This window comes from Canis lupus, chromosome 10 (genome assembly GCF_003254725.2).
Source record: "Canis lupus dingo isolate Sandy chromosome 10, ASM325472v2, whole genome shotgun sequence".
NCBI classification, from domain to species: domain Eukaryota; kingdom Metazoa; phylum Chordata; class Mammalia; order Carnivora; family Canidae; genus Canis; species Canis lupus.
Window position 1 is genome coordinate 61,626,473 of NC_064252.1, and position 25,277 is coordinate 61,651,749.

A 25,277-nucleotide genomic window follows, 5' to 3' on the forward strand; every position below is an offset into this window, starting at 1 on the left:
CTTTTATGTGGTTGCCAAACATATTCTTCTAGAGATTCATCAATAGATCTCTCTCCTAATATGGAGCATCGCTTCTCCTTCCTTTCTGTGACACAATTCAAATATCTCCTGAATGATTACCCTTATTGTTTCCTTCCTCACCATAAAAAGAAAAGCAGACTTGGAATCGTGAAGACGTGCCTGAGAGAAATGGGCTAGTAGTGCACAGCCGTCTTCCAGAACTTCCCTTCAGAGGCACCTGAAGGCCAGGGCATCTTAATTTATGTGCAATGCTAGAATGTTAATTTCACCATAGGAAACTCTTAATTCATTACTGTGAATTATGAGAAGTCGTGATTCCAGTTACTGACATCTCGCTTTGAGATGTGACCACGCTATTTATGTCCCGCCAATTCCAGGGTGGGAACAGGTGACTAAATACAATGAAAGGAATCAAGGCTTTGTAATTTTTTCTGCATGAAAAGTTTACCTCACCTGGGTTGCAGCACTACTGCACCCATTGAATATCTTAGGCATCCTACATTGTTTTTCATCTCAGAGAAATTATTTAGTACTAGCACTCTAAAACATATTTTAAATTTGCTTTCCTTTCTTTTTCCTTTCTTTGTTTTTGGTTTTGGGCAGGGCGGGGTGCTTCCCTAGGCTCTGCTATTGTACAAGGTCCTAAGGAAAAAAAAAACCACCTTTATGACAACCAGAAGTTAAGGAAAATATCTTTTCTTTCCTTATGGAGATTCACAACCATCACAGTAAAAAGCTTTCACTATAGTGCCTCCCCCACCCCCCCAACCCCCCACCCCCAGCTTTTAGATTCCTCTTCTAAGTACAGAAGCACAGAATTTTGGAGCTGGTTAATCTGAGAGTGAATAACCTATTTGGGACCTCGGTAAGAAGTGTGGTTTTAATTCCTGCTTGACAGACACTGTGTTTTGTCTTTTAAACGAGCAGCTCGATATGTAAATACGATGTTACATCACGCAAGTGTTACTCCATATTTGGTGATTTAGAAAGGCTTTGGATCTCCGAAGACGACAAATCCCCTTCCGCTTGCTCTTGCTTCATTAATCATGCCTTACGTTTTCCTTCCAGTCACAAGACAGCACATGGAAATGGTCATTGCCATATCCTACTGGGGGTAGGGGGAAGCGGTGGGGGGGGGGGGGGGAGATAAAATCTTAACCTACATGTCACATAAGCTAAATGTGGTGCATTCTAGAAAAATATTTCTCATTTGACTAAAGGAAAAGTATCTGAGTATTAATGCAGGAAGAATTCAAAAAGAAGAAAGAGAGAGAGAGAGAGAGAAAGAAAGAAAGAAAAGAAAGAAAGAAAGAGAAAGAAAGAAAGAAAGAAAGAAAGAAAGAAAGAAAGAAAGAAAGAAAGAAAGAAAATGTCACGTTTGATTTTAATGATCAAATTCCAGAGGGGGAAAGGAGAAATAATACGACATTTAATCCCCTCTGGACCACTGACCTACTACAGTTCAACTTTGTGGTCAAACTAGGTCAGAAAGACAAGTTTCAGTGAATCAATTGATTATATGCACTATCTTTCTTAAAACTGAACAAACCTTCTGCCTTTTAGGGGAGGGGGCAGGGGGAAATAGAAGAAAGGGATCCATCAACAGGCTTGGCATCTTTGACTCTGCATTCACTTTGGCTTGTCTGTTCAATCACTGCTGTTTCACCCAAAAAAATGTTTTAAGGGTCACTATATAGGGTTGCTGTTTGCCACTTAGAGTAGGGATTTAAGTCCCTCTGTTAGCCGTGAATTCCTTTTCCCCCGTGAGAAACCCACACACCTAGCTACCTCTCTGCTGAAATTAGCCAAAGGAAGGAGAGCTGTTGAATATGTGTATGTATTTTTCCAAGAGAATTTTTGCATTGTGTTATAGCAGAAACAGTGGAAGTCTGGACTGGACATTTGTAAGGGTGACATGTGGTTGTGTAAACCACAAACAAAATCAAGATACATCTGTCAAAACCACATCAGAGACAAGAGAGAGCACAGAGAAGCATTTATCATTTAGCTGAGGAGGCAGGCTGCAGGGAGCAGCCGTTCCTGTCAAACCAACCTTTTGAAATTTCCAACATGCCCTTAAACTTTTCGAGTAAGCATGTCTGTGCGCTTCAGCAACTGCCCTCTCTACTCTGGCCTGGCCAGTCGAAAATGGCATCTTAAAGTCAAGGTCACGGTGTCATCCCACCACGGGGCTGTGTTTAATTACAGCCCCATACGGGCTGACAGCCAATATGGATCCAAGGCTAGCCCTGAAGCTCAGTTAACTCTTTCTACCCACTCCCCAACGCCCTGCCAGCCCACCCCACTTCGTGGAAGCCTTGAGAACTAACTGTACCCCTAGGGAGGTCTGACCAGGTGTTCTGACACAAAGAGGTCATCGGCCAAACTAGCAAATGCCTATATGGCCACTTCTGCCTCTGACTTGTCATCATGGCTGGAAAGGGACAGTGGAAACTGGGCCAGGTATAGTATGGTTCAACACTTAAAAATGAGAAGGGGAGAGAAAAAGGGAAAGAGATTCAGCATCAGGAGATCCAGAGAGAGGGTATCAGGTGTGTGTACCACCTACATCTGACTCAGTGAAGTGGAAAATATTTATTTTTTTGTGTTCTGGACGTAAGCAATAGGAATGATTATTTTAACATTACAGGGCTGTCGTGGACAGTCACATGGAGAAATACAGAAAGCACTTCACCACTCCTTAGTGCTTGGCTACAGCACCTCTGAAAATGAAAAGAAAACATGCAAACAGCTTTTCTCCTTGCTTCTCATTTACCTGCTATGTGTTCCTGTTTGGGGCAAATTCCTCTAGATGACGTTGATAAACAATCGTCATCCTCTGGCGTGACCTGGATGCCAACCTCCACGGGATTGGATGCTTTTTTCATCTCGATTGGTGAAGGGGAAGGTGGCTTATCCACAGCTTTTTCTAAGCAGAGGCTGCCATTGCATTGTTTCCGTTTGTGCTCGATAAAAATAAGAATGTCCCCCAATGGGAAGTTCATCTGGCACTGCCCACACGTGAGGAGGTCATGGTCCCCTTCTGGAGCTCCCAAAGGGCCGTGGTCTGGTTCATCATCTGTAAGAATGGCTTCAAGAGGTTCGGCTGTGGTTGGAGAAACAAAAGCACAATTATTAGAGCGCCAGAGAAGAGAGAGAAAAGGGGGAAATACATTCTCAACCCCATCCCATCCCACCATAACATATAAAGTGTTTCTAGTCTCCTTCATATAATATCCAGAAAACAGGCGCACCTAAAACGCATAAGGATGTGGAGGTTATCAACAAGAAAGCAAATTTATCAATGAGGCAAATCATCATATATTTAAAGAAAACTATCTGACTTGCCTAACTCCTGAGAAAACACACACACACACACACACACACACATATACACACACACAGGCACACTGTAAACTGTGTCTGGTTTGCGAGTTTAGAAACAATGTTGACTGTTAAATAAATAAATAGTTAAAGCAGGGAACATAAAGAAAGCTTCAATAATAACTAACCCCCCCCCCGAAACTGGTAAAAACATGGATTGAAACCAAATTTATTTCTTTTCTTCCTCTAGACGAAGTTGTATATTGTGTCAAAGAACAAAAAGAGAGGTGAATAAACACACACATCCTTTGTGTGTGAATGTATATACTCCTAAGTATACAGAGACATGGCTTCATAAATTAGAAAGCTACTATATCACACAGAAAATGTGCCACATTTACACCGCCATAATAAGAAAACGACTGCATTCACCTGTGAAACGGATCTAAATAATAATCATAACGCAGCATAATTCATACTGCCAAAAACCTTTCTGATCTCACTCTCAGCAGTGCCACAAAATCAAAGAAATACCAAATTCACTGGCAATTCTTCTCAGACACATTAGCTAAATGGGATACTTTCGAGTACTTAAGAAAATAAGCCAATTAGTCATTTTTTCATTCTGAAGAAAGGAATGCCTAAAATATTCTAAACATGTTTGCACTTGGTGGCCTCCATCACATAAAAATCAGAATGGTCAAGCAAACGCCACATTTCAGAACAAGGCTGAGAAGTCCTTTCTTCAGACTTGAAATACTTCGCCTAATGTTGTCAAAGTTGACTAATTTTCTGAATGAGCTCCAAAACGCTTCATTATGGGACTATTTCTACACACATAATCACCAGCGGATGGTATAACAAGGTAGATATGTCTTTCATTCCTGTTTCCTTTTTTTTTTTTAACTTTGCACCAAAATACTCCAGCATCTCATTTGAACAGCTTCTATCATTTTTTAACCTTCCAAAGGGGAAAAGAGAGTTGGTAAGTCTCTCCTCCTGAAACCGAAGTCTGATTCTATCCCCCCGCCCCCCAAAAAAATCACAAAATACAAAACACATCCAGGATGCTGCCAGTTAATAAAACTGAAGCAGAAAATGTACAAGTCTTAAACAGTTAATCAGTCTGACCTTCTTTAGCAAGCTGCCAATTTCACATTTAATGAACTTAAAGCCACAGAGAATCAAAAAATAGATTTTAATTTGAGTGTAGAATATTGGAACCGATTTTGATAAAGTGCAAAAATCCAGTGAACTCAGGTTAAATTTATTTCAACCCTACCCAGGCTGAATATTGAGGGGGAAGATCTGGAGTAACTCCCAGATGTGCTGGGTGAAATAATATTGAGAGAGCCCTGCCTAGCTGCACCTGTGCTCAAGTAGGACATGTCATAATTTCTAGCCTCTGGTACTCCTCCTAATTTAACATAAGGTCACCACAGGAATATGAAGGTTATATTCCCACTAATAAAGACAGCAAGGTAAGCACTTGTGTTTCTTTGCCCAACATACCCACCAAAAGATAAATACAGAATACACATGCATGCTTTTCAAATAAAAGGAGATAAACGGAAGTGCTTTTGCATTATGCCTCTATGTCAATTTTCTCCTACATTTGCTTTCATTTTGGCCAAGTGAGGAACCGAATAGGGAAGTCATCTCCAAGATCCCTGCTATTTGAATTAAGGATTTTTAAGTACACATTGACAAATAATGGCTTTTTTTGGTTGCTGTTCAGCATTAACTACAAGTTCTGAGGTTTACAGATTAAAGAAAGACTCAGAGATAATATTTTGTTTTATTGAAGTTAGTATTACGGAGAACCTTTGGAAAAAAACCTATTTTTTAAACTCCACCGTTAAGATTTGTTTTTTTGTTTTTTTGTTTTTTTGTTTTATCCCCAAGGCCTGACATATTTCTGAAAGTGGAAATATTATTTAGGAGCAAAAGGAAACATTCTCCTAGGTATCAAATAGTTAAAGGTAATGCGGTGCAAACAGACTTGGTTAAAGTCTTCTAAATGTAGTGACTGAACTGATTTACAATCAAAACCAGGAAATGAAGTGGTAATTCAGAGGTTGCTGATTACACCTCCACATTTCACCTAATTAATTTTATAGGAGGCAAAGTTCTTGAAAATAACAAGATGATCAAATGTACAGATATAAAACCTGTAACCTCAACATTTTCTATGCTCTTAACGTAAATTATTGCTAATTAACAAGAATTATATCCTAATGTATGAAATACGTCTAACATCGGGCTTCTTGCAAAACATTTGGCCAGTAATGTTCAGAGAAATACCAAAACGTGTTCTTATTATTGCTGCTATACTATTAAAAATGAGACGAAGTGGGGCACAAAGAAAATATGAAAATACAATTCTCTTGGTGTAGTCTACTGATTTGCATTGACATCTTTTCTCAGTGGTAATCAACATTTCCTTTCTGGGCATCTGATAATTTCTCTGTATTTTAATGCAAATTCCTCTTTCCCTAAAAACATTCCTAACCTCAGCCATTTTACCCCCTCCCTCAATTCAACTCCATCCTCCTTCGCCCCCACAATACCACCGTTTCTAAGCTCCGGCCTAAACCTCCCGCTACAAAGCGGGGAGTCCAGGACTGAAGTGGAAGGGAGTGGGCAAATAATCATAATAATTAGCCGCGAATTCTCCACAAGGATTGAAAGAAATAGAAAATAAAATGCTTCTGCGTTGAAACAGCAACACAGACTGGAACGTCTCAATGCCCCAGCGGCTGACTGAGCTCTCCTTCCTCTCTGCAGTTGCAAAGGAATAAATTTAAAGAAGGGGAGGAAAAAAAAAAAAAAGCAGCTTTATAAGAAATGTAGGGAAGAAGCGAGGGAAACGAGGGCTGCTGGGGGAGGGGGAGGGGGAAGGAGCTATGCCTTCAAGTTTGCTTTCCAAGTCCTTCCTTTTGATTGTCTTAACAGGGTAAGGAAGCAAACCGAGTCTGAAATGCGTTGAGGAAAAGCAAAGAAACAAAAGCGAAGGCTAGGGCGACAGGCCCGGGGCAGGGGGCCCGGAGGGGCGGGCTTTGCAGAAAGTGAAGTTGGGCGCCGGGACTCGGAGGCACAAAGCAAGCAGCTTGCTGGCTGCAGCCTCCGGCCGCGCTCGCTGCAAACACGTGCAGCGGCGGCTGCCGGGCCGCGGGGCCCGGGCCAGGCCGGGAGGCGACGGGCAGCCGGGGGCCCCCTGCTGCCGCCTCCGCCGCCGCCCGGCCGGGCCTCGGGGTGACCGCCGTTCGCGGGCCCCGCCAGCTGGAGAAAGGGGGAGCGAGGCTCGGAAACCTCGGCCGGTCTGGCCCGGTGCAGTCTCGGAACCACCGCACACGCCTCAGAGCGCGGACCCCGAAATTCATTCTGGGGCCCCCAGGCTCACACTTTTTTACTTTGTGGGGCGGGCGGGGGTGGGGGGGGAATCTCTGCAAACGCAATTTCTCCCGCAATTCCGGGCACGAGTGTGCGCAGCGCGGCGGCGGCGGCGGCGGCGGCGGCGGCTGCGGTTTATTCATTATTAATGATGCTGCTGGCCCGCATCATTATGATGATAACTATGACTATTGTTGCGATTTCGGGCTCCGAGGCGAGAGCCGCGGGGGGCGGGGGGCCGGGGAGCCGCTGCAGAGCGGAGCGAGCCCGCCGGAGCCGCCGTTGTCCGTGCTTTGCGCGGGGGGTGCGGGGGTTAGAAGAAGTGAACCCGGAGACTCGGTGCAAACTTGCTGGATCCCGCCCTTCGGCCTGGCCTCGAAGGCGGGAGCGCGTCCTCCCCTCTTCCCCCTACCCCCAAAAATGCCCGCCCCGAAAGAAAGCGAAAACTGCACCCCACTCCGCGCCCGGCGCACCGGGGTGCCGGCCGCGCTCCCCAGCGCTTCTCCGCAGCCCCGGCCAGAAGCATTTTTAAAGTCAAAATGAAGAACAAAGACATAAGGGGTGATGGGGGGGGGGGAGAAAAGGGAATTCAGTCTAACCGTCCGTTTCCCCCACCCCCACCCTCGCAGAGCTCGTCCCTCCCCGGCCGAGAAACGCGGAGCTGGAGTGGGGGAGGCTCTGGTACAGGTTCAAGTTCGCTGAGCTTTCTTGATCTTGTTCTGCCTCCTAGCGACCGAATGGCTCACTCAGCCCGAGAAGCGGAGGACGGGGGGGGAGGGGGGGTCCTGAAGACCGGAATGGCTCCCGCCCCCTCTGCGCACCCAGAAAAGGAGAAAGCAGCGGCCCCCGCGCCCCCCTCCGCACTGGTCCCTGACCCCAAAGGCCGCGCTGAGACGGGGCTAGAGGGGGCTGAACCCACCCAGCTTGGAGGGTCCCGAGATGGACCCGGGGCGGGGGGGGGACAGGGGAGCAGCCCGGGCTGCACGCCTGCGCTCGTCCTTTGCGCCCCCAGTGCATCCTTCCGAAGAAGGGCCCGGCTTTCCCGAGTCCTGCGAACACTGCCCTTCCTTCCCGCCGGTACCTGGCCGGGCTGTAACTTCACACCGCCGCGCGCCGCGTCTGCTCCGCATCCGGCGCGGCCGGGGGAGTGGGGGGCGGGGGAGAGCGACGAGGGAGGGATGCGCGGGGGTGGGGAGAGGGAGGGCCCCGCAACGTGCCGGGGCGGGGGAGCTTCCGAAGTGTGTGACAAGTTCCAGGGCCTAGTGAAAAATCCAACTCCCTACGCGCAACAGCACCCCCCCCCCGTCAACCCTTTAATAAATACAAAAACTGGGTATAGGTGGTGTTTTTAAATTGCATCGAAAATTAAAACAAGGGGCACGAATGAGGAGGGGAAGGGATGTGGGCCCTCTCAAGCCTTTCTCTGCCCCGCTGCCAAACTTTCCGAAGTGCCCACCGCCCGCCTTCCCAGACGCACTGTTAGCCAGGACGCAGTAACCCGTCCACCAACCCCATAAAGACTCAGAAGGACCGCCGCCCCCCCTCCCAGCTCTGACCGAGACAGGCCCCGGTTAGAGGGCAGGAACTCAGAGTGGGGTGCACGGAGTCCGGGGATCCAGCACTCCCAAAACACACACTTGCACATACTACTGTGCCCACCTCCCCAAATCCCCCCCCCAAAACCGGCTCACCGCCCCCCCCACACACACCTCCCTGCACACACACACCTGGCCTGGCAGCGATCGGGAGGCGGGGGGGGGGGGGGGGCTGGTTGGCCAGACCTGGTGGGAGGGGGGCAGAGAAAGCACGTGGTGACCTCCCCGCGGTCCGGAGCTGAGGACAAGAACCTCGGGGGGCGGGGGAGGGGGCTGCAGACGCGCTTTTTCAGCTGCTTTGAAAAATAAAAATGCTTCGCAAAGCCGAGTTTCTCCCCCGCCGAGTTCCCGGTGCGGTGGGCTGGGAGGAGGTCTGGGCATTGTGCTGGGGGCGAGCGCGGACCGTGGACCCGGCTGGCGCGGAGTCGCGGCACGGCCTGCCGCTGTGCGGGCGGGCGGACGGCTGGCGCGGGGTGGGCGATCCCGAGCAGGGCGGGGGCGCGGCGAGGCCCGGCGAGGCCCGGGCGAGGCCCGGCCACCGCCGCCGCCCGCTCCCGGGCTGCCGCGCCGCGCTCGGTCCTCTGTCTGTTTGTTGGCAGGAGGCTCCCGCACACGCGGTGCTTGTAAACATTCAGACACGAGATTTTTCCCAATCAAAATCCACTTCCACTTTTTTTTGAAAATCTTCCAAAAAATAGTAAGAGGAGGGAGTTCCTCGCTCCCTCTCCACGCCGCCGGCGCTCTAAGTTTGCAACTAAAGGGGTTTTGGGGAAGGGGGTAATTGTATTTTTCCCCCTCTAATAGAGATGGAGATTTTTGCAGGGGGGGGTGGGGTGGGGTGGGGTGGGGGAGTCCAAGAGGAGAGCGTTGCAGAAAACGGCCGGCCGAGCGTTTGGGGCTTCTGTTGGGGGGCAAGAAATTGTACGTCCTCTTGCCTCGTTTTATTTTTGGTTTTTATTTTTATTTTATTTTTCACATCTCTTCGCCGCCGCGGAGGTTCGGCCGGGAGGGGCGGGCGGCGGGGACCCAGGCGGCGGCGGCCCGAGCGCCCTCCCTCCGTCTCCCGCTCGCCCGGGGCCCTTGCTCCTGCCCTGCGGCGGCGGCGGCGCGGAAGGGCAGGCGCGAGGAGCCGGCACAAAAGGCAGCGGGACAAACACCCACCTCGGGCCGGAACAAAAGGCGGCAGCGGCGGCCGAGCCTCCCGTGCTTCCCGGTCTCCAGGCTCCCCCGGCCGCCGCGGCCCCTCTCCACACTCGGCAGGCTCCCGAGCGCCGGGGGGCCCCCTCCCACAATCCCACTTTCTCACTATTGTGGAGATGACTACTTTCCTCCTGGTGCACACTTGACCGTGAGCGCGCTGCTGTCCGAGGGCCAGTCTCACCTCTTTTCTCCCAGGGAATTGTTTTTTTGGCTTGGGCTCCCTCCTCCCGCCCCGTTTTCCTTCCTTCGGTGAGTGGAAGCAACCCCCTTTCCCCCCCCCCTCACCCCTCCAGCTCCCTCCTCTAGGTTTGCCCGAGAGTTGTTCGCATCCAAAGCATTGTTCATTATTTTGCAAAATTGGAGGGGAAATCATTGCATTCCTTTTCGAAAAGCGAAATAAAGCGGCGGAGAGCATGAAAGAGGAGGAGTCACATTTTTGTAAATTAAATAAAAATTAAAAGGTGCGTGCTATCCCAAAAGTGTATCTACGGCTGCGGTTCGGGATAGGATGAGGTTTGGTTTTTGTTTGTTTGGGGTTTTGTTTGTTTGGTTTTTTTTTTTTTTTTTTCCTCCCTTTAAGCTCTTTTATCCCGACTCTCGGAGGTTCGTCTCGTGAAAAAATTAAAAAATGCATGCACACACCCCTCTCTCCCCCTCGCTCTTACTTCTCGTCCTGCGCGCTCTCGTGATTATTAATAATTATTATTACTATTATTGGGTTACTTACGCGAGAATTCCCGTTTGCTTAAGTGCTGGGGTTTGCCTTGCTTGCGGCGAGACATGGTGGGCTGCGGGGCGGGCGGCGGCGGCGGCGGCGGCGGCGGCGGGCGGACGACGGCTCGGTTCACATCGGGAGAGCCGGGTTAGAAAGAAGGAGACTCCAGAGAAAATATCTTCATCAGTGCCTTTTGACATCCAAAATAAATTAGAAATAATACAAAGATGGCGCAGGGAAGATGAATTGTGGGAGAGCCGTCATGGCTTTTTTTTTTTTTTTAAGCAAAAAAAAAAAAAAAAGAGAGAGAGAGAGAGAGAGGAGAGAGATAGAGGGAGAGAGAGAGAGAGAGAGAGAGAGAGAGAGATGAAAAAAATGGCAAAAGCCCCCCTGAGCTGCAAGTTCAAGTGCGGACGTGACGTCCCTGCGAACTTGAACGTCAGGAGTCTGGATGGACAGAGACACACAAAACATGGGCAGGGCGAGCAGGAGAGAAGGGGAGGAGGGAAGGGGAAGCTCACACCAATGGACACACATCAGGGGCTGGACATGAAAAAGAGACCAGGACAAGCCAATGGCCAGTGCGGGGCGGGGGAGGTGCGGGGCGGGGGGCTCCGCAGACGCCAGACGCGGCCCCCGGGGGAGGGGCGGGGGGGAGGGGAGGGGGCGCCGGGGCCGCGGGCTCACCAGTGGCCGCAGCCAGCGCCGTGGCGGCAGCGTGGCCGGGAGAGAAGAAAGGGGCGGCGGGGGTGGGGGGGGGGGGGCAAGACGTGCTCTCTGCTCACCCCCCCCCCAACCCGGACACGGATCCTAAAATGAAAGATTACTTAAAAAAAAAAAAAAAAAAAAAAAAAAAAGGCAAGAGTGTACGGCGAGGCTGCAGCCCGGGTCCCGGGGAGCGCGGGCGGAGGGAAGGCAGGTAGAGTTACTCCCGGACACCCTCCTCCGGGCGCACACCCACCTCCCCTCCCCGCCGCGCTCGCTCCCCGCGTGCGGACGCCCGGGGCCGCGGTGGGAGCCCCGAGCCCGGGGCTGCGCTCGGGAAACTTTGCCTGCGGAGAGGCTGGCAAAGAAAAATCACCCGAAGTTGAGAGCTGAGCCTCCAAGTTGCAGCTCCGCAGCGGGCGCGGGGAGGCGGGAGGACGCGCGCGGCAAAACCCAGTGCAGCCCAAGTTTAGAGGGTTGCGGGTCCGGAAAGGCAGCCCCGGGGCCTCCGGGTGCCCGGCCAGGCTGGGTGCAAGGGCGAGGGAGACGGCGCAGGCCAGGGCGGGAGGGCACCCCCAAGGCCGGGCCCGGCGGCGGAGGGGGGAGGCCGGGGGGCGGCGGGGGGGCGCCGGGCAGCTGGGATCTGGGCGCCCTGACAAGCGATTGGGTCCGAATGGAACTGGAAGCACGCACCCGAGGCTCCCAAGGGTCGCGGCGAGGGAGGCCAAGGAATAAAGACCGAGGAGCCCGCCGCGGGGCCCGTTGCAGCCCCCGGAGGGGAGCGCCGGGGCCCGGGGCGGGGAAGGCGCGGAGGCCGCGGGCCGGAGGACAAAGCACGCGCAGCCCCGGGAGGGAGTTGCCGTCCCTGGGAAGGTGCTCCCGGCGCCGCGGGAGGTCCTCCGGCCGGGTCCCCGGGACGGACACACCCCCTCCCGCCCGGAGCCACTGCTGGAGCACCGGGGAATGGGAAGCCAAACGTTCCTTACAGGCGGGGCGCAACTATTCCCGTGCTGTAACCCGGGGAGAGAAAATGGGGAATACGGTGCGAGCGCGACAGGCTCGCGGGAGCAGCGGGGAGACCGCGGTGGCGGGGTGACCGCCCCGGGTCAGCGCCGCGCCGCTCGGGCGCCCGCCGCCGAGGCGCGCCCCCCCGGAGCACGCGGGCCCCTCCGGCCTTCCTCACGCACACCTTCCCGGGAAATTAAGGAAGACCTGTTGGAAATAAACCCCTGTCTCTTTAATGCACACACGCGCTCGCGCGCACACACACACACACACACACACGCGCGCGCGCGCACACACACACGCGCGCGCGCTTGCTCGGGGGCGCGCGCGCGTGCTGCCGCTGTCAAAAAGCGGGCTTCACTCTGGCGTGGGATACTTTCAGTTTTACGTAAAATGTACAGCAACAGCACCCCCTGCGATTGGAAAGTTTATTCTGAAACGTGTCTGCAAAGTCCCCCGGCGTCTCCCGCCTCCCAGCCTCCCCGCCTGCCTGCGCCGCCCCGCAGCCGCCGCCGCCGCCGAGACCGCGCCGCGATGCCCCGGCGGGCAGGGCAGGGGGAGGGAGACGGACGGACTCCAGCGCGGGGCGCGGGGCGCGGGGGGCGCGGGGCGCGGGGGGCGCGGGGGGCGCGGGGCGCCGCGGCCCGCGACGCTCGGAGCTGCAGGTGGACGTGTGCGAGTGTCTGCGGCCGCGGAGCCTGCCTGCCTTACCTCCCCTGCCAGCGGCTCCACGGCCCCTCGCGTCCCCGCTCTCCCCCTCCTCGGTCGGAGGCGCGGCGTCTCCGGGATGCACCCACCCGGCCGGGGACCGTAGGGCTCCAAGCCGAGCCCCCCGCCCCCGCCCCCGCCCCCACCCGGATGGCCGGCGCGCACCCACCTCCCCGCCGCGCCCGCGAGCCGCTGTTTATTCTCGTGTTGTCTTAGGAAAGTTTCAGACCTATTAGAAAATGCCTGGCTTGCCTGGCTCGGCGAAGCTTCGGGCCCCACGGAGGAAGCAAGAGAGGTGGTGATGCTCCACACTAGGAGAGATGTGTGCTGAACTGGGTTCGCGTAAATGTGTTTTGTTGTTATTGTTTCTCTCCAGTTTTGGGGGTGGGTGGGGGTGGGGGACGACGCGCAAATCCTGTTTAAGAAGCAGGAAGATTCACTTGCAGTAAAGAAAGCTCCTGTATGTAGTGTGTGCGTTGCACCATTTCCCCTTTTTTCATGAGTTCTTCAGAGCAGGTCGGCATCTCCCACGACTGTCTTCTCTTCTTCCTCCTCCTCCTTCTCCTTGCTCTTCTTCTTCCTCCTCTTCCTCCTCTTCTTTTTTTGTCTCTTTAAACTAGCGTTAGAGCGACCAGAAAGAGTGTCATTGCGCGGGAGGGGGGCTGCGTGCAGAAGAATGGCTGGAGGGGAGGCGAGGAGAGGGAAGAAGAAAGTACAACTGGGAGGTCTTTGAAAAATAAATAAATTAAATAAAAGCCTCTTCAGGTAACAATAGTGAGTCAGATTCTTTCGGAACCGAGTTTTTCAAATTTAAGTATTTCCCCCATCCATCCATAAAAGCCCATATACAGAGAAGGTATATAAATGGGCGAATGTGTGTTGTGGAAATATATATGTATGATTTATATATAATGGTGTGTATAAAGCTTTTCAGGGTTGGCTGTAGTGTAAAAAGTAATGACTTTATTACCTCTGAAAGGTTCTGTGGTTCACATTTAACAGTCCTCTGAATTACAATTCATTACACAATTGTGTGCTCTCTAAAACCGGCACCCTATCAGGGCCGCTATCTGTGGTTATTTCCAATAAATAACTGGCAACATTTTATTGATTTTCTTTTTAAAAAAAATCATAGGAAATTAAGCACTTAGTTACAAGTAGGTCTGCTACGTTATTGCACTTGTTTCAGATTCCAGGGGGTTCCTTCCGAAACCACATCTTAAAACATACATTAAAAACCCAGTTTTGCAGCTGCCTTCCCTGGGTGCCAATGGAGAGGTAAGCAGCGACGTTTCCACCATTAACATATATTTAATTTCACCACCATAAAATGCCCAGAGTGAAATAGGAACTGCCCTCCGCTCCTGCCCCTCCCCCAGCCTGATTTCACCCAGTCCATAAACCCTGGGCTGTGTATTGGCACTTGATCCCTCCTCATCGCGGACCCCCACTGCCGGTCCCTCGTGCTCACCCCTGAGAGTGACGTCCCCTCTCTCATTGCTGCTGGAGACTCGCTAAAGCGCTCAAAAGTGGGGGGGGGGGGGAGGGAGGGGGAGGGCTTGTATGTGTGTTTAAAGAAAGAAAAACGTGTTGTTTTAAGAGGTTTAAAAATATTACATAAGTATTGATTAATGATGCAGGTGCTTTTGTAGAGGGGTGAAAGGTCACCTTAAACGCGAACACTTGGATACACAATAAGTATATTTACCTTTCCCAAAGTGGCTTTTACAAAGTAATAAATTATGACAACGTTAAAATTATTTTCTGGCCGTTCAGTCCCCTTCATCTGGAGCTGTGGAACCTTTGCTAATTACGCTCCGTGGGCTCTTTCCCAAATCTTTGGTGACGACACTGAATGTAAACTCCAGGCCAACAGACGACCCCCTCCTCTCCCCTCCTCCCCCTTTTTATCCTGCCCGCGGAGGAGACTCCCCAGGACTTCCTGCAGTATATATTCTCCCTCTGATCTCCGTACTTAATAGCCAAGTCCTGGTTTATGCTTTATAATGTGTTGACAAGTTTTCTAACAGACTTTCTGAAATAATGCACATATATTCACGTCGGTTAGAAACCCACCGTATTTTTAGAGTCGAGTAGATCTATACCCTAATGCAGTGAGAGAGTGTAAATCATAGAGGATTTCATAGTCCTTTCAGTAGTTTTCGGTATGAAGTATGAGCCGCGTGGCCTCCAGACGTAACCTTTTAGAAAAAAAGACAGTGCTTTTATTTTATGGTGTAAAGTGCTTTTAGCTCCAGGGCTCTGAACGTGAATGTGGTCAACAAACAGCTCCAAGAGGGAGACTTAATACAGTCACAGCCCTCGTGCGGAGGATCGCCTGGCGCGGGGGGACTCGGGCTGAGCTGGAGAATGAAGGGTTAAAGGTCTGTCTCGATGGAAACTACACGATTAAAATAAAATATTCACTGTCTGCCTTTAGGGGGAAACACCTTGATAGGCTTAAAGATAAATAAATGAATGACTGAATGAATGGTTAAAAAATGGTTAGAAACAGTCCCATCTTACTTTTGACTTGATTCTTTTTTTTCCTTTTTTTTCTTTCCTTCCTTCCTTCCTTCCTTCTTTCCTTCCTTCCTTCCTTCCTTCCTTCTTTCTTTCTTTTTTCCTTCCTTCCCTCCTTCCTTCCTTCCTTCTTTCCTTCCTTCCTTCCTTCTTTCCTTTCCTCCTTTCCTTTCCTTCCTTTCCTTTCCTTTCCTTTCCTTTCCTTTCCTTTCCTTCCCTTCCCTTTCCTTCCCTTTTCTTTCTTTCTTTCTTTCTTTCTTTCTTTCTTCTTTCTTTCTTTCTTTCTTTCTTTCTTTTGGCCTAATAGCAGCTCAGAAAATAGAGAACAGGCAGTCATCTTCATAAAAATAAAACTTGGGTTTAGATTCTATACTTGACATAGGATTTGCATTTGGGGTTCTTGAGGGTGGGAGCCCTAGGGTGTCCTTTAGACAAAGGAAAAATTAATTTTAAAAAAGGAAGGGGGTTGTGTGAGAGAAAGGGGGTGAGCTTTATGTGGGCACCCTAAATGGAAAGGTGAAAAGAAGGGCCATGGCCCCTCCTGCCTCCCTGGGCTCCCTCAGCTCCCACCTCTCTATAACATTTCTTTCCCCTCTACTGCCAGTGTGATCCAGAACCTAGGACCTAAGGAGGCCCCTGGGGGGCACTGTCTACACCTTATGCAAGGGCAGATGTCAGAGAAGAGGCTCCTGGGGGAATGCCAGTTAGTCTGGCATTTCTCCAGAGGTTCTCTGGGCCTTTAGCTGGATGGTAGGCTACTTCACCTACCTGGATGGTTCTGTCCAAAAAAAGAAAAGAGAAGAATGGCAGTGAGGAAGGAAGGGAGAAAGGGAGGAAAAGAAAGAAGGAAAAAGCTGAATCTATGGTAAATCAGTCTATACTTGCCTCTAGGCTGGGCTGCTATGTGCTGAGTCAATAATGTATGGGTAGGGGGAAGCAGTCTCACCATTTAAGTAAGAGGCCCCTTTGAAGACAAGGAGTTCTGGTTAGGACATTGCTAAATAAAATACTCAATTCAGTTCCTAACATTGACATCAAAGACACAAAGGTGTTGGGCAATAAAGCCAATCCAATGTACTACAAACATACTAGTACAAAACTCAGCACACAGTAGATGCTCAATAAATGGTTTGGGCATGAATAAGGGAATAAATCCTATTACATATGAATGAAACCAGCATGACCATTCAAATTCTACTAGTTTCCCCCAGAGACCAACTGAAAAGGCTTTGATCAGGCAAGCCTATTTTAAGAGCTAATTTTAACCTAAAAGTGATTTCCCACTAAGGATGGTGAATTCAAAAAGATTATCCCAAATATTAGAGCAACTGAACAATTAATACAATGCAAAACATTTCTATCTTCTCCAGCTGCCTACATTATCAAATATCTTCCAAATAAGCCAGTATCAAGAATCCGGTATCAAAAGATACTTTAAAAAAAAAAAAAACATTGGGTTTTGGGTCTATACAAATCTGGTTTCCCAAAGGAGGGCACTTCTAAAGGAAAAAATACAATCAGAGCAGTTAAAACTAAAAAGTATCTCAAACTTAATTCTCTGCCCCCCTCTTTGAATCTTTTTCTTTTAACAAGGGAATCATTTTTTCAGGACATGGTTTTCACACCCAATCACACCCAATCACAAAACAGGCCTCACCTATTCGCTTCTTTTGGCGGGAGGAGGGGTAAATAAAAGGAAAAGCAACACCACACGCGCGCACGCACACACACACACACACACACACATCTGGTCTGACATTTTGTACAGCAAGTTTCAGCCCAATGTGATTTAAAACAATGTGAGTTAAAAACCTCTTAAAATTTGGGTTTATAATGGAAACGCTGACAGACTCTTAATTATAGCAGCCCTGCCAGACACTGCTATAATGAAATAGTTGTGCTTTCATTACTATAGAGGCACTATAGTTAAGGGTCTGTCAGTGTTTCTATTATAAACCTCAAGTTTAAGAGGTTTATAACTTGGGCTATTTAAATGGCACTGGGTGGAATTCAAGTTATCAGTCCAGATGTGAAGCTGTTTTATAAAAGACGGAATAACTCAGCTGAGAAAGCTTTTGGAGAACTCTCTCTCTCTCTCTCTCTCTCCCCCCTCTCTCCCCCCTCCACCCCACTCCTTTCCTCTTATCCTCCTTCTCTTCCTCATGGAACATCACAGAAATGATTTTTAGTGGTTTCAGATGGTCTTATTGCCAACTTCTAGTTATGACTTCACTGTCTAAAAGGCAATTTTATAGGCAGTCCTTTACTTGGACAAGTATTCTCTGCTGTTATTACAAGTTTTTATTATTTTATTATCCTAGAATATACGTACATACAGAGGGAGAAGGAGGGAGGGAGAGAGGAAGAGAGAGAAATGGAGAGAAACAACTAAAAATTGAGACTGTATGTCAAGGAATGTTGCAACCTCATATACATACACTGATGTGTATTTTCTGAGTTACATTCTGACAAAAAGTATAAATTTACCAAAGAGAAATGAAGCACCTCAGATCTTCTTTATCTAGTCTATCAACTATGTGGCAAAAATGAAAGAGGTAATAACATCTTATTTCAGAAGGTTGTAGTCTTCCTGGCATCACTTGGTTTGCTCAGAAAGTAGCAGTGAGCTCTGAACTACCCAAGGACTAACATGTACACAAACACGAGATATTTCTCTGCTTGACTTTGTTCACAGATAGGTGAAGGATGTACCTTGGATCTAATGGGCCAGAGTTTTGCAATATGTTCTATTAGCCTGGTACGCCACCAATATAATATGTAATTAATGTTTGTTAGTGACAATGTGGCTGATTCCATCATAAGGAAAACAAGGATGGTGGTGGTAGCGGTGGTGATGGAGGTGATGGTGGTCATAGAGGAAGTGACAGTGGTGGAAATGGTAGCGAAGATCATGGGGGTGGGAGATAAAGATGGTGGTGGTTTCTCTAGTTAGTGTGTCCATGAGAGGGCAGTCTCAAAAAGGTGAAGGTGAAAAGCTCAAGCCCTTGCTCCTCCAATGCTTTTGGTTTTTGCCGTTCCATGAAGAGCAAGTGGTAGGTGAGTCAAATGACGTTTTCAAATGCTCGCTGCCCTGTGCCCGTCCACATACGCAGCAAGATGTGGCCGTGGCTGGGTGTTGCTGGCAGGCCCTGAGGTCACTGACTTCATACAGAAGGACCCACCAAGAGCTGTGAGGCCACCATGTCTATATTTAGAAATCTTTTCGCTTTCAGAAGAAGAGTAGTTCATTTTCTCTGTTCCCTCTTATGGAAATCAGACCACCAAACCAGGCCATCAGGGACCATTACAGCCTCGATAGTTCTCACTTCACGATAGCTTTAGTTGGTCTCCTCTGGCATTAGTTAGGTGACAAAAGGGAAGTAGTCATCAAGACATGTCACCAGGCTCAAGTTCCTTCTTTGCCGGTTTCTCATAAACCCCACAAATGCCTCACCCTGCGACCACTCCAGAGGTGTGCCAACCCTTCCTAGAGATCACTGAATAGGGACTGTTCTGGTCCCTTTTCCAGAAATGAAGATACCTTTTTCTCCCGATAGTTAATCATCAGTATTTGTTTTTCCTGCCAAATTCAGCAAAGGGAACTTTTCTTGTAGTAAATGCCTATTCTTATTTCATCTCTCTTTGGCAGCTTGGGAAAGGATAAACAAATCTCTCTGGTCTCCCATCTCTGCTTGTATACAATTTGCCTGTTTTCTCTCCTTCTCTTAAAAAAAATTTTTAGCACAAGGTTAGTTATCTAAGCCTCCAGGTTCCTATAAACTGAAGAATCTGGTTCTAAGAATTGTTATTCTTTCTTTCTTTATGGAGCACCGCCCTGAGACATGAGACATGGTTTCTGCTCTTGGATGGCTTTTATTTTTAAGGCACTAAGATGCACCTCCACAGGCGCAAGCATCTCACGTAAAGTTCATGAGTCACACATGCCAGAGCCATACTGATGCACACTATTATCCTTGCTTGGTATAGCCCTGGCTTCATTGCTGGTTTGAATAGTCCTAAACCTTTACCCAGGACCTGTTTGAGGGAACACCGCTCAGTACACTTCTGATACAAGATTTTTACTTCCTAGAGAAAGAGTTTGGTTTCCCAGAAGTGAGAATGGTAAATAATAAGGTTTGGTCATGAATATCTGTGATAATCTATTGTTTTCCATTTTTATGTTGTTATAAGATAGCTAGTTACTTTTGAGAAATGAGTTTTCGGTACTATATTTGTTTTGTAGGCAATATTATAGGCTATTTCTAGCATGCATTTGTGAATGTATCCTTTTTTTAAATGACACTGTTTCACTTCCCTAACGCAGAGTGAGCATTTAATACATCTCTTGAATCAGGGAATGAATTGCACAAATGCATTTTCAGGTGCTGCTGCAGGTGAGAAAGATATAAGTATTTGTGTCTGCTCACTAATAAATTAAATATGCATACAGTGGAAAATTATATTATTTCACTTTTTAAATAGTTAAGAAGGATAGGCCATTTGCACTAACTGACACATTATAAACTGCAAGCCCATTTGCGTCAGGTGGAAACAATTGCATGTCTCTCTGTGTGTATTTCATATAATAACTTATGTCATAAAAACCACTGCCACTGCCTGACTCAGATCCTGGGTTGTCAGTGCTTATAGGGCAGAGCCTCTGTCATTCTCATCATGTCCCCCTCCCCCCCACACACACACTCAGCACAGAGTAGGACCTTAGGGAAATGTCTGATACATAATAAAGACTTACGAAGTAGACCACTTAGATTTTCAGGAACTCCAAAATCCTATCTACCATGGATTAAAATGTCCTCTTTATTGTTCTCAGTTCTCAGATTTTGAAACGCAATGAAATAGTCTAACAGCTCAAATCCAAGTGCATTGTAACACAGAGTAGCTCTGAGAGATTAATTCTGGAGCCCGAGTCTTCAGATACTACTTTTTTTTCAAATATCAAGGCCTGTTCTAGCTGGTTCTTATTTGAAGGAAGCAAGGCTCCTAGAGCCTTATGTTGGCACCCACCCTCCTGTGATTTCTATGCCCTTGCTCAGAAAGCAAGGAAAATAATAGCATGTGCTCTTCACATAAGATGGAAAAAGAGTCATGACCCTCTCTTCAAAATCTTGTATCCTGAACTTCAAGCTCAATTAGTAGGTAAAAACACACAAGTGGATTTTCAACACAAGTTCCACCTGGGACTTGTAAACATGAGGGGGCGGGGAACCTACATATTGATTATTTGAATATTAAGCACTTAAAGGAGTTTTGCTAAAGATTATAGATCTCTTGCATGTGTTGATTTAAAGATTCTAAAAAAAAAATCTAGAAAATTTAAAATCTGCTCATTTTATCTTTTTTTTAAGTTTAATTAATTAACATAGAGTGTATTGTTGGTTTCAAAGGTAGAGGTCAGTGATCCATCAGTCCTTTAAAATACCCAGTGCTCATTATATCATGTGCCCTCCTTAATGCCCATCACCCAGTTACCCCATCCCGCATCCCCCTTCCCCTTCAGCAACCTTCAGTTTGTTTCCTATGATTAAGAGTCTCTTATGGTTTGTCTCTCTCTCTCTCTGATTTCATCTTGTTTTATTTTTTCTCTCTTCCCCTATGATCCTCTATTTTGTTTCTTAAACTCCACATACGAGATCATATGATAATTGTCTTTCTCTGATTGACTTATTTCACTTAGCATAATATTCTCTAGTTCCATCCACGTCATTGCAAATGGCAAGATTTCTTTTTCTGATGGCTGAGTAGTATTCCAGTGTGTGTATGTGTGTGTGTGTGTGTGTGTGTACCACAACTTCTTTATCCGTTCATCTGTCAATGGGCCTCTGGGCTCTTCCCATAGTTTGGCTATTGTGGACATTGCTGCTGTAAACACTGGGGTGCAGGTGCCCCTTCAGATCACTGCACTTGTATCTGTGGGGTAAATACCCAGTAGTGCAATTGCTGGGTCGTAGGGTAATATGCTCATTTTAAAACATGGTTTTTAGGAAGTCAACTCTTCTTCATGGGAACCTGCAACTTTTTATTTTTTCTTTTATTTTAGCATAAGTAAATCACACTGAAAAGAAGCTGCAAACCAAAAAGTAACTACTCTTTAAAAAAAAAATGATACAACTTTAGTTCCACTAACATCTTTAGAATTCCAAGCTGAATCGGTTTTTTTTTCCCACTGGTCTTCACAGTTAAGGGTTTCAATCTCTTTAAAGCTAATGTAACAAAGAGAAAAATTTTAAGCTGAGTCCAGGCTTGTGTTTTTAACTAATTTACCCTCAGTGAGACTAATATGATATCTCATTTGTAGAAACGTTCAAAGTTAATATACTTCTGACAACACTAAGAAGTTGTGATTCATTACTTCGAATTTTTAAATATTCTAGAAGGAAGACACTTTTCACTATGGGAGCCAAAAGAGGCAAAAGAGCCCTGATTTCAAGTAGTATCTTTTCTTCCCTTTTTAGAGACAAAGGATTGACCAGCAGCAAGTAAATAAATACGAAAATCCTGAGGTCTATATATTTTTTTCAACATAATACCAAATGCCTAAACATTGTAGATATACTGGCACTGAAATAATAAGATGATAGCAGTAATTATTTTAATGAGAATTTCCCTAGCCAGAATAACAAACAGATCTATCGCCTAATGTTGCACTGAAAGGTAGTACCTAACTACAGATACTGCTGTGGTGACTAATGTGCGATAAGAGAATCCCTCCGCTCGCATTTTGAGCGTTTATGTCATCGCATATTATTGATAGCACATATTATTTTTACTACATGGTGTCTTTATTTTGCAAAGTCTAATTGCAGGAAAAATTATTTTCATCCCCTAGATTTTGATAGCAATTTCCATAGGAAAGGACTGGCTACAGAGAGAAGGCTGTGTATCGTAGAGTCCCACCGTGGCCAAGGAGGTTTGCTGATGATTGGGATAACAGTTCTCCAGCCCTGTTCACCGGCCTTTTAAGAGGGAAGGAAATTAAGTACAATAGACTTGTGATAAAATCAGGATTACTTCCTGATGAAGATACATGGAAACTGAACGACTTGGGATTAAAGTCTCAGCCCCCATATTCCTGCGTTCAGGCTTTGCCAACCGAAGATTGTATGAAATCTCTCACTGAACTAAAACCCCTAATCAAATATCACACGAACTGCATCTTGGTCCTGAGGTGGAGATAACATTAGATCTTTCTGGGTGCAATTTCAATTGTGATGCTTCCTTTGGCGGAATGCTTTTCAGAGGTGGACAGAGCAACAGAAATCTGGCATCCAGAACCAAACGCACCTGAGTGGCCCATGGACAGTTTCCACAACGAAGGTCAAAAAAGTGCTGCAAAGAAAAGGTGTATCAAAGGTATCCTTGGAACTCCGAGCCAATAAAAATGAGACTATTCTCTTCTGAGACCTAATTAACTTTTATATCCAAAGCTACACTGCACATTTGTTCATTGCTTATGACTAGGACAAAAAATATATATATATGTGCCATGGAACCAGGCTTTGAAATGATCTATTGGGTGGCTTTTCTGTGTCTGTAAGGAATTTTCTGTTCTTTAGAGGTATTCATTCAATGAATAAGTAAGTCTATGCTAATTTTTTTCTCAAGATGTTAAGTATTTTCCTATATCTATTTTCAAGGAATCAGGGACTTAGTCCAATAACTTCCAAAATATTCCCTTCAAATCCTGAAACAAAACCACAACAAAAATGTTCCAGAAACAAATTTCATGCTACAGGCTTTGCAAGGATTAGTCTCCTATTAGAGTCACTGTTCCTATATGATCCTTTTTCATGTTTTAAAGGAGGATATATATTTTTCTGTTACCTTTCCTGACTGTAAAGCAATCACAGGAACCTGCAGGAGGCACCATAAATATGCAAATTTCTGAGAGATAACTGTTTTCAGTGGCTATGCCTCCAAGTAGTCGGGGAAACAGGAGAGCTGGAGCTTCCTACTTCCAAGTAATTCGTATGTTGGTAGTGCCCCCTGCTGCAATCACAGGTTGTCCAAGAAAGGGAGAATGAAATGCAGAAGCATTTAGATCTGCTTAATATGTGAAATAAATGCCCACCACCCCTGCTCCAGAAACAGCCATACCCACGTTCAGAGTTCCTCCTGCCAGTCACAAATACACTTTAAACACTTTCCTCAGCCTAAAATTGGGAAGATTTGCTTTTATTTCACAACCTTTAAAAATGCAGGTGACATAGAAATGGGTTTTATTTCAAAAAAAAAAAAAAAAAAAAAACCACCACCATGCTGCGGTCTGAAACCGCCTCTTTTAAAGAATGGGATATTTTACGAATCTTCTGGAGGTTACCTAATGATAATAAATTCTGAATTAGAAGAATATCACGCTACCCACTAGGACATTAGAGTAGGAAGGGAAAAGTTAAAGTGTTAACAGTGTGTAGAGCTATTATTCAGTTTTAAATGGCTTTATTTATTGAAGGAAAATTTTGTGGGCCATTAGCTCGTAGTGTGGACTGGACATTTTGATGCTCAAAAATAAAATGAAATAAAATAAATAAATGAAACAACCAAGTCAGGAACATTGGAAAACTGATTGCCGTGGCTCTACAGTCACTCTGTTACAGATTTTCATATTAGACTTTGGGGGGGTGGGTGATAGAACAGAATAACACGATACAATTCAGACCTGTGCCGGTCTATTGAATACATAATATGCATTTTTAAATTGCCTGAATATATATTCACACGACAGAACCTAATGGGTTTAGGAGGAGCCCTCGCTCTTGATCAAATCATAAAAACTGTTATAAACTTGTCTATCACATCAGGTCACACACACTTCTTCTAAAACTGTTTTTGCCTTGTTTAAATACTGGAATCAGAATAACATAAAGGAAATTAAACATAAAAAAGACCCAAAAACCCACCTCAGTTAGGAATGAGAGTCTGTAGATAGAGCCACCAGGGCAAGCCTTGATGACACAGATACTGTTTCTGTTGGACACCCCCTAATTTTCCCCAATCTTCCCCAGTGCCCCAAAGTCCTCCTCCACCACCACCACCAACCCCCACCCCCTCCCCCAGCTTTGCTATTTTTTCCCACCAGTTCCAGACCTGAAGCTCTCTCCTAGTGTAAACATCTTACACTGTGGCTATGTACTAGTGTTTGAATTTCACCTTAGCTTCGCGCTTCATTTCCATATTCAGATCTTCGCAGCCAGAGCACAGTAGAGGGCTAAGGAAATTACCTATATCATTTTAGCAATGAGACTGCCTTTATCTGCACCGTCCAGGAATCTTGTATCCTGTCTGTGGAGCCCTGACCTGAGAGCCCGTGAGGAGAGAGAGGGAGAGGAACTGGTGGATATTAGTTACCGGGCAGGACTAATTAGAAATAGATCTTGATATTAAAGGTATCCATCTTTTTCTTACTCAAAACTTAAACAAGCTCCCATTATTCTATATGATGGGGAGAATTTTTAAGCCCCTGCTCTGGGCTTTATTGCTACAGAAGGTGAACTGTGAAAAAAAGAAAACCAGTGCACAAAACAGCAGTTGGGAATCGAAGCTCCTCTTTACCAGAACCCCTGCCATATATGTTCACTGTCACTCACCTTCTAGACACTCAGTACAACCATTCAATCTATTGAATCGAGAGACTGTTTGATCTTATCTGCATCTGTGAGCTGACTGTCAACCTACTTAGGCTGCATATTAAATCATCTATAGTAGCTGTATCAAGCTGGGATGATCTGTTAATTCTAAATTTATTAACCCTTGGAGTGCAGTCATCATGTTTAATCTAGTGTAGCCCACATTTATTTTACAAGACTAAATCCTTCTTTAAGATATGGCTGTGCTGTAGGTTAAAAACAGCTAATGTGGGTTTCATTATGATAATTGGGGGGAGAGACTGTCTGAAAAATGCTAGTGCGGCTACCCTAACAGGCTATGTATGTCTGGTCCCGAGCACTCTCCAAGGCTGGGTTTGCCTGTGAGATGGGATTTGCTCCAGAAACAGTTCTGTCTCTAAAAAGAATGCAAAAGGGAAAAAGAGTGCGGGGAAGAAGTGGGAAGAAGAGGAAGGCCTCTGACAG

At 46.9% G+C, this 25,277-nt stretch overlaps 1 protein-coding gene across 11 annotated transcripts in view; it reads right to left on the bottom strand.

The window, feature by feature from the left end:
• Nucleotides 1-13,027, bottom strand: part of BCL11A (BAF chromatin remodeling complex subunit BCL11A) — a 102,400-nt gene extending 89,373 nt beyond the window's left edge. For 7 of the 11 annotated variants that reach the window (XM_049115562.1, XM_035695900.2, XM_025468325.3 and 4 more), the window contains exons 1-2: nt 10,261-10,800; nt 2,798-3,127 (exon numbers count right to left, since the gene is read on the bottom strand). In XM_049115562.1, coding sequence (XP_048971519.1) covers nt 2,798-3,127; nt 10,261-10,315 — 385 coding nt within the window. In that variant the 5' untranslated portion in view covers nt 10,316-10,800. Of the gene's footprint in view, nt 1-2,797; nt 3,128-7,819; nt 7,914-10,260; nt 10,801-12,895 lie in introns of those variants that run through there. The other 4 variants (XM_049115556.1, XM_049115557.1, XM_025468308.3 and 1 more) reach the window with 4 other exon arrangements.
• Nucleotides 13,028-25,277: the final 12,250 nt, after the last annotated feature.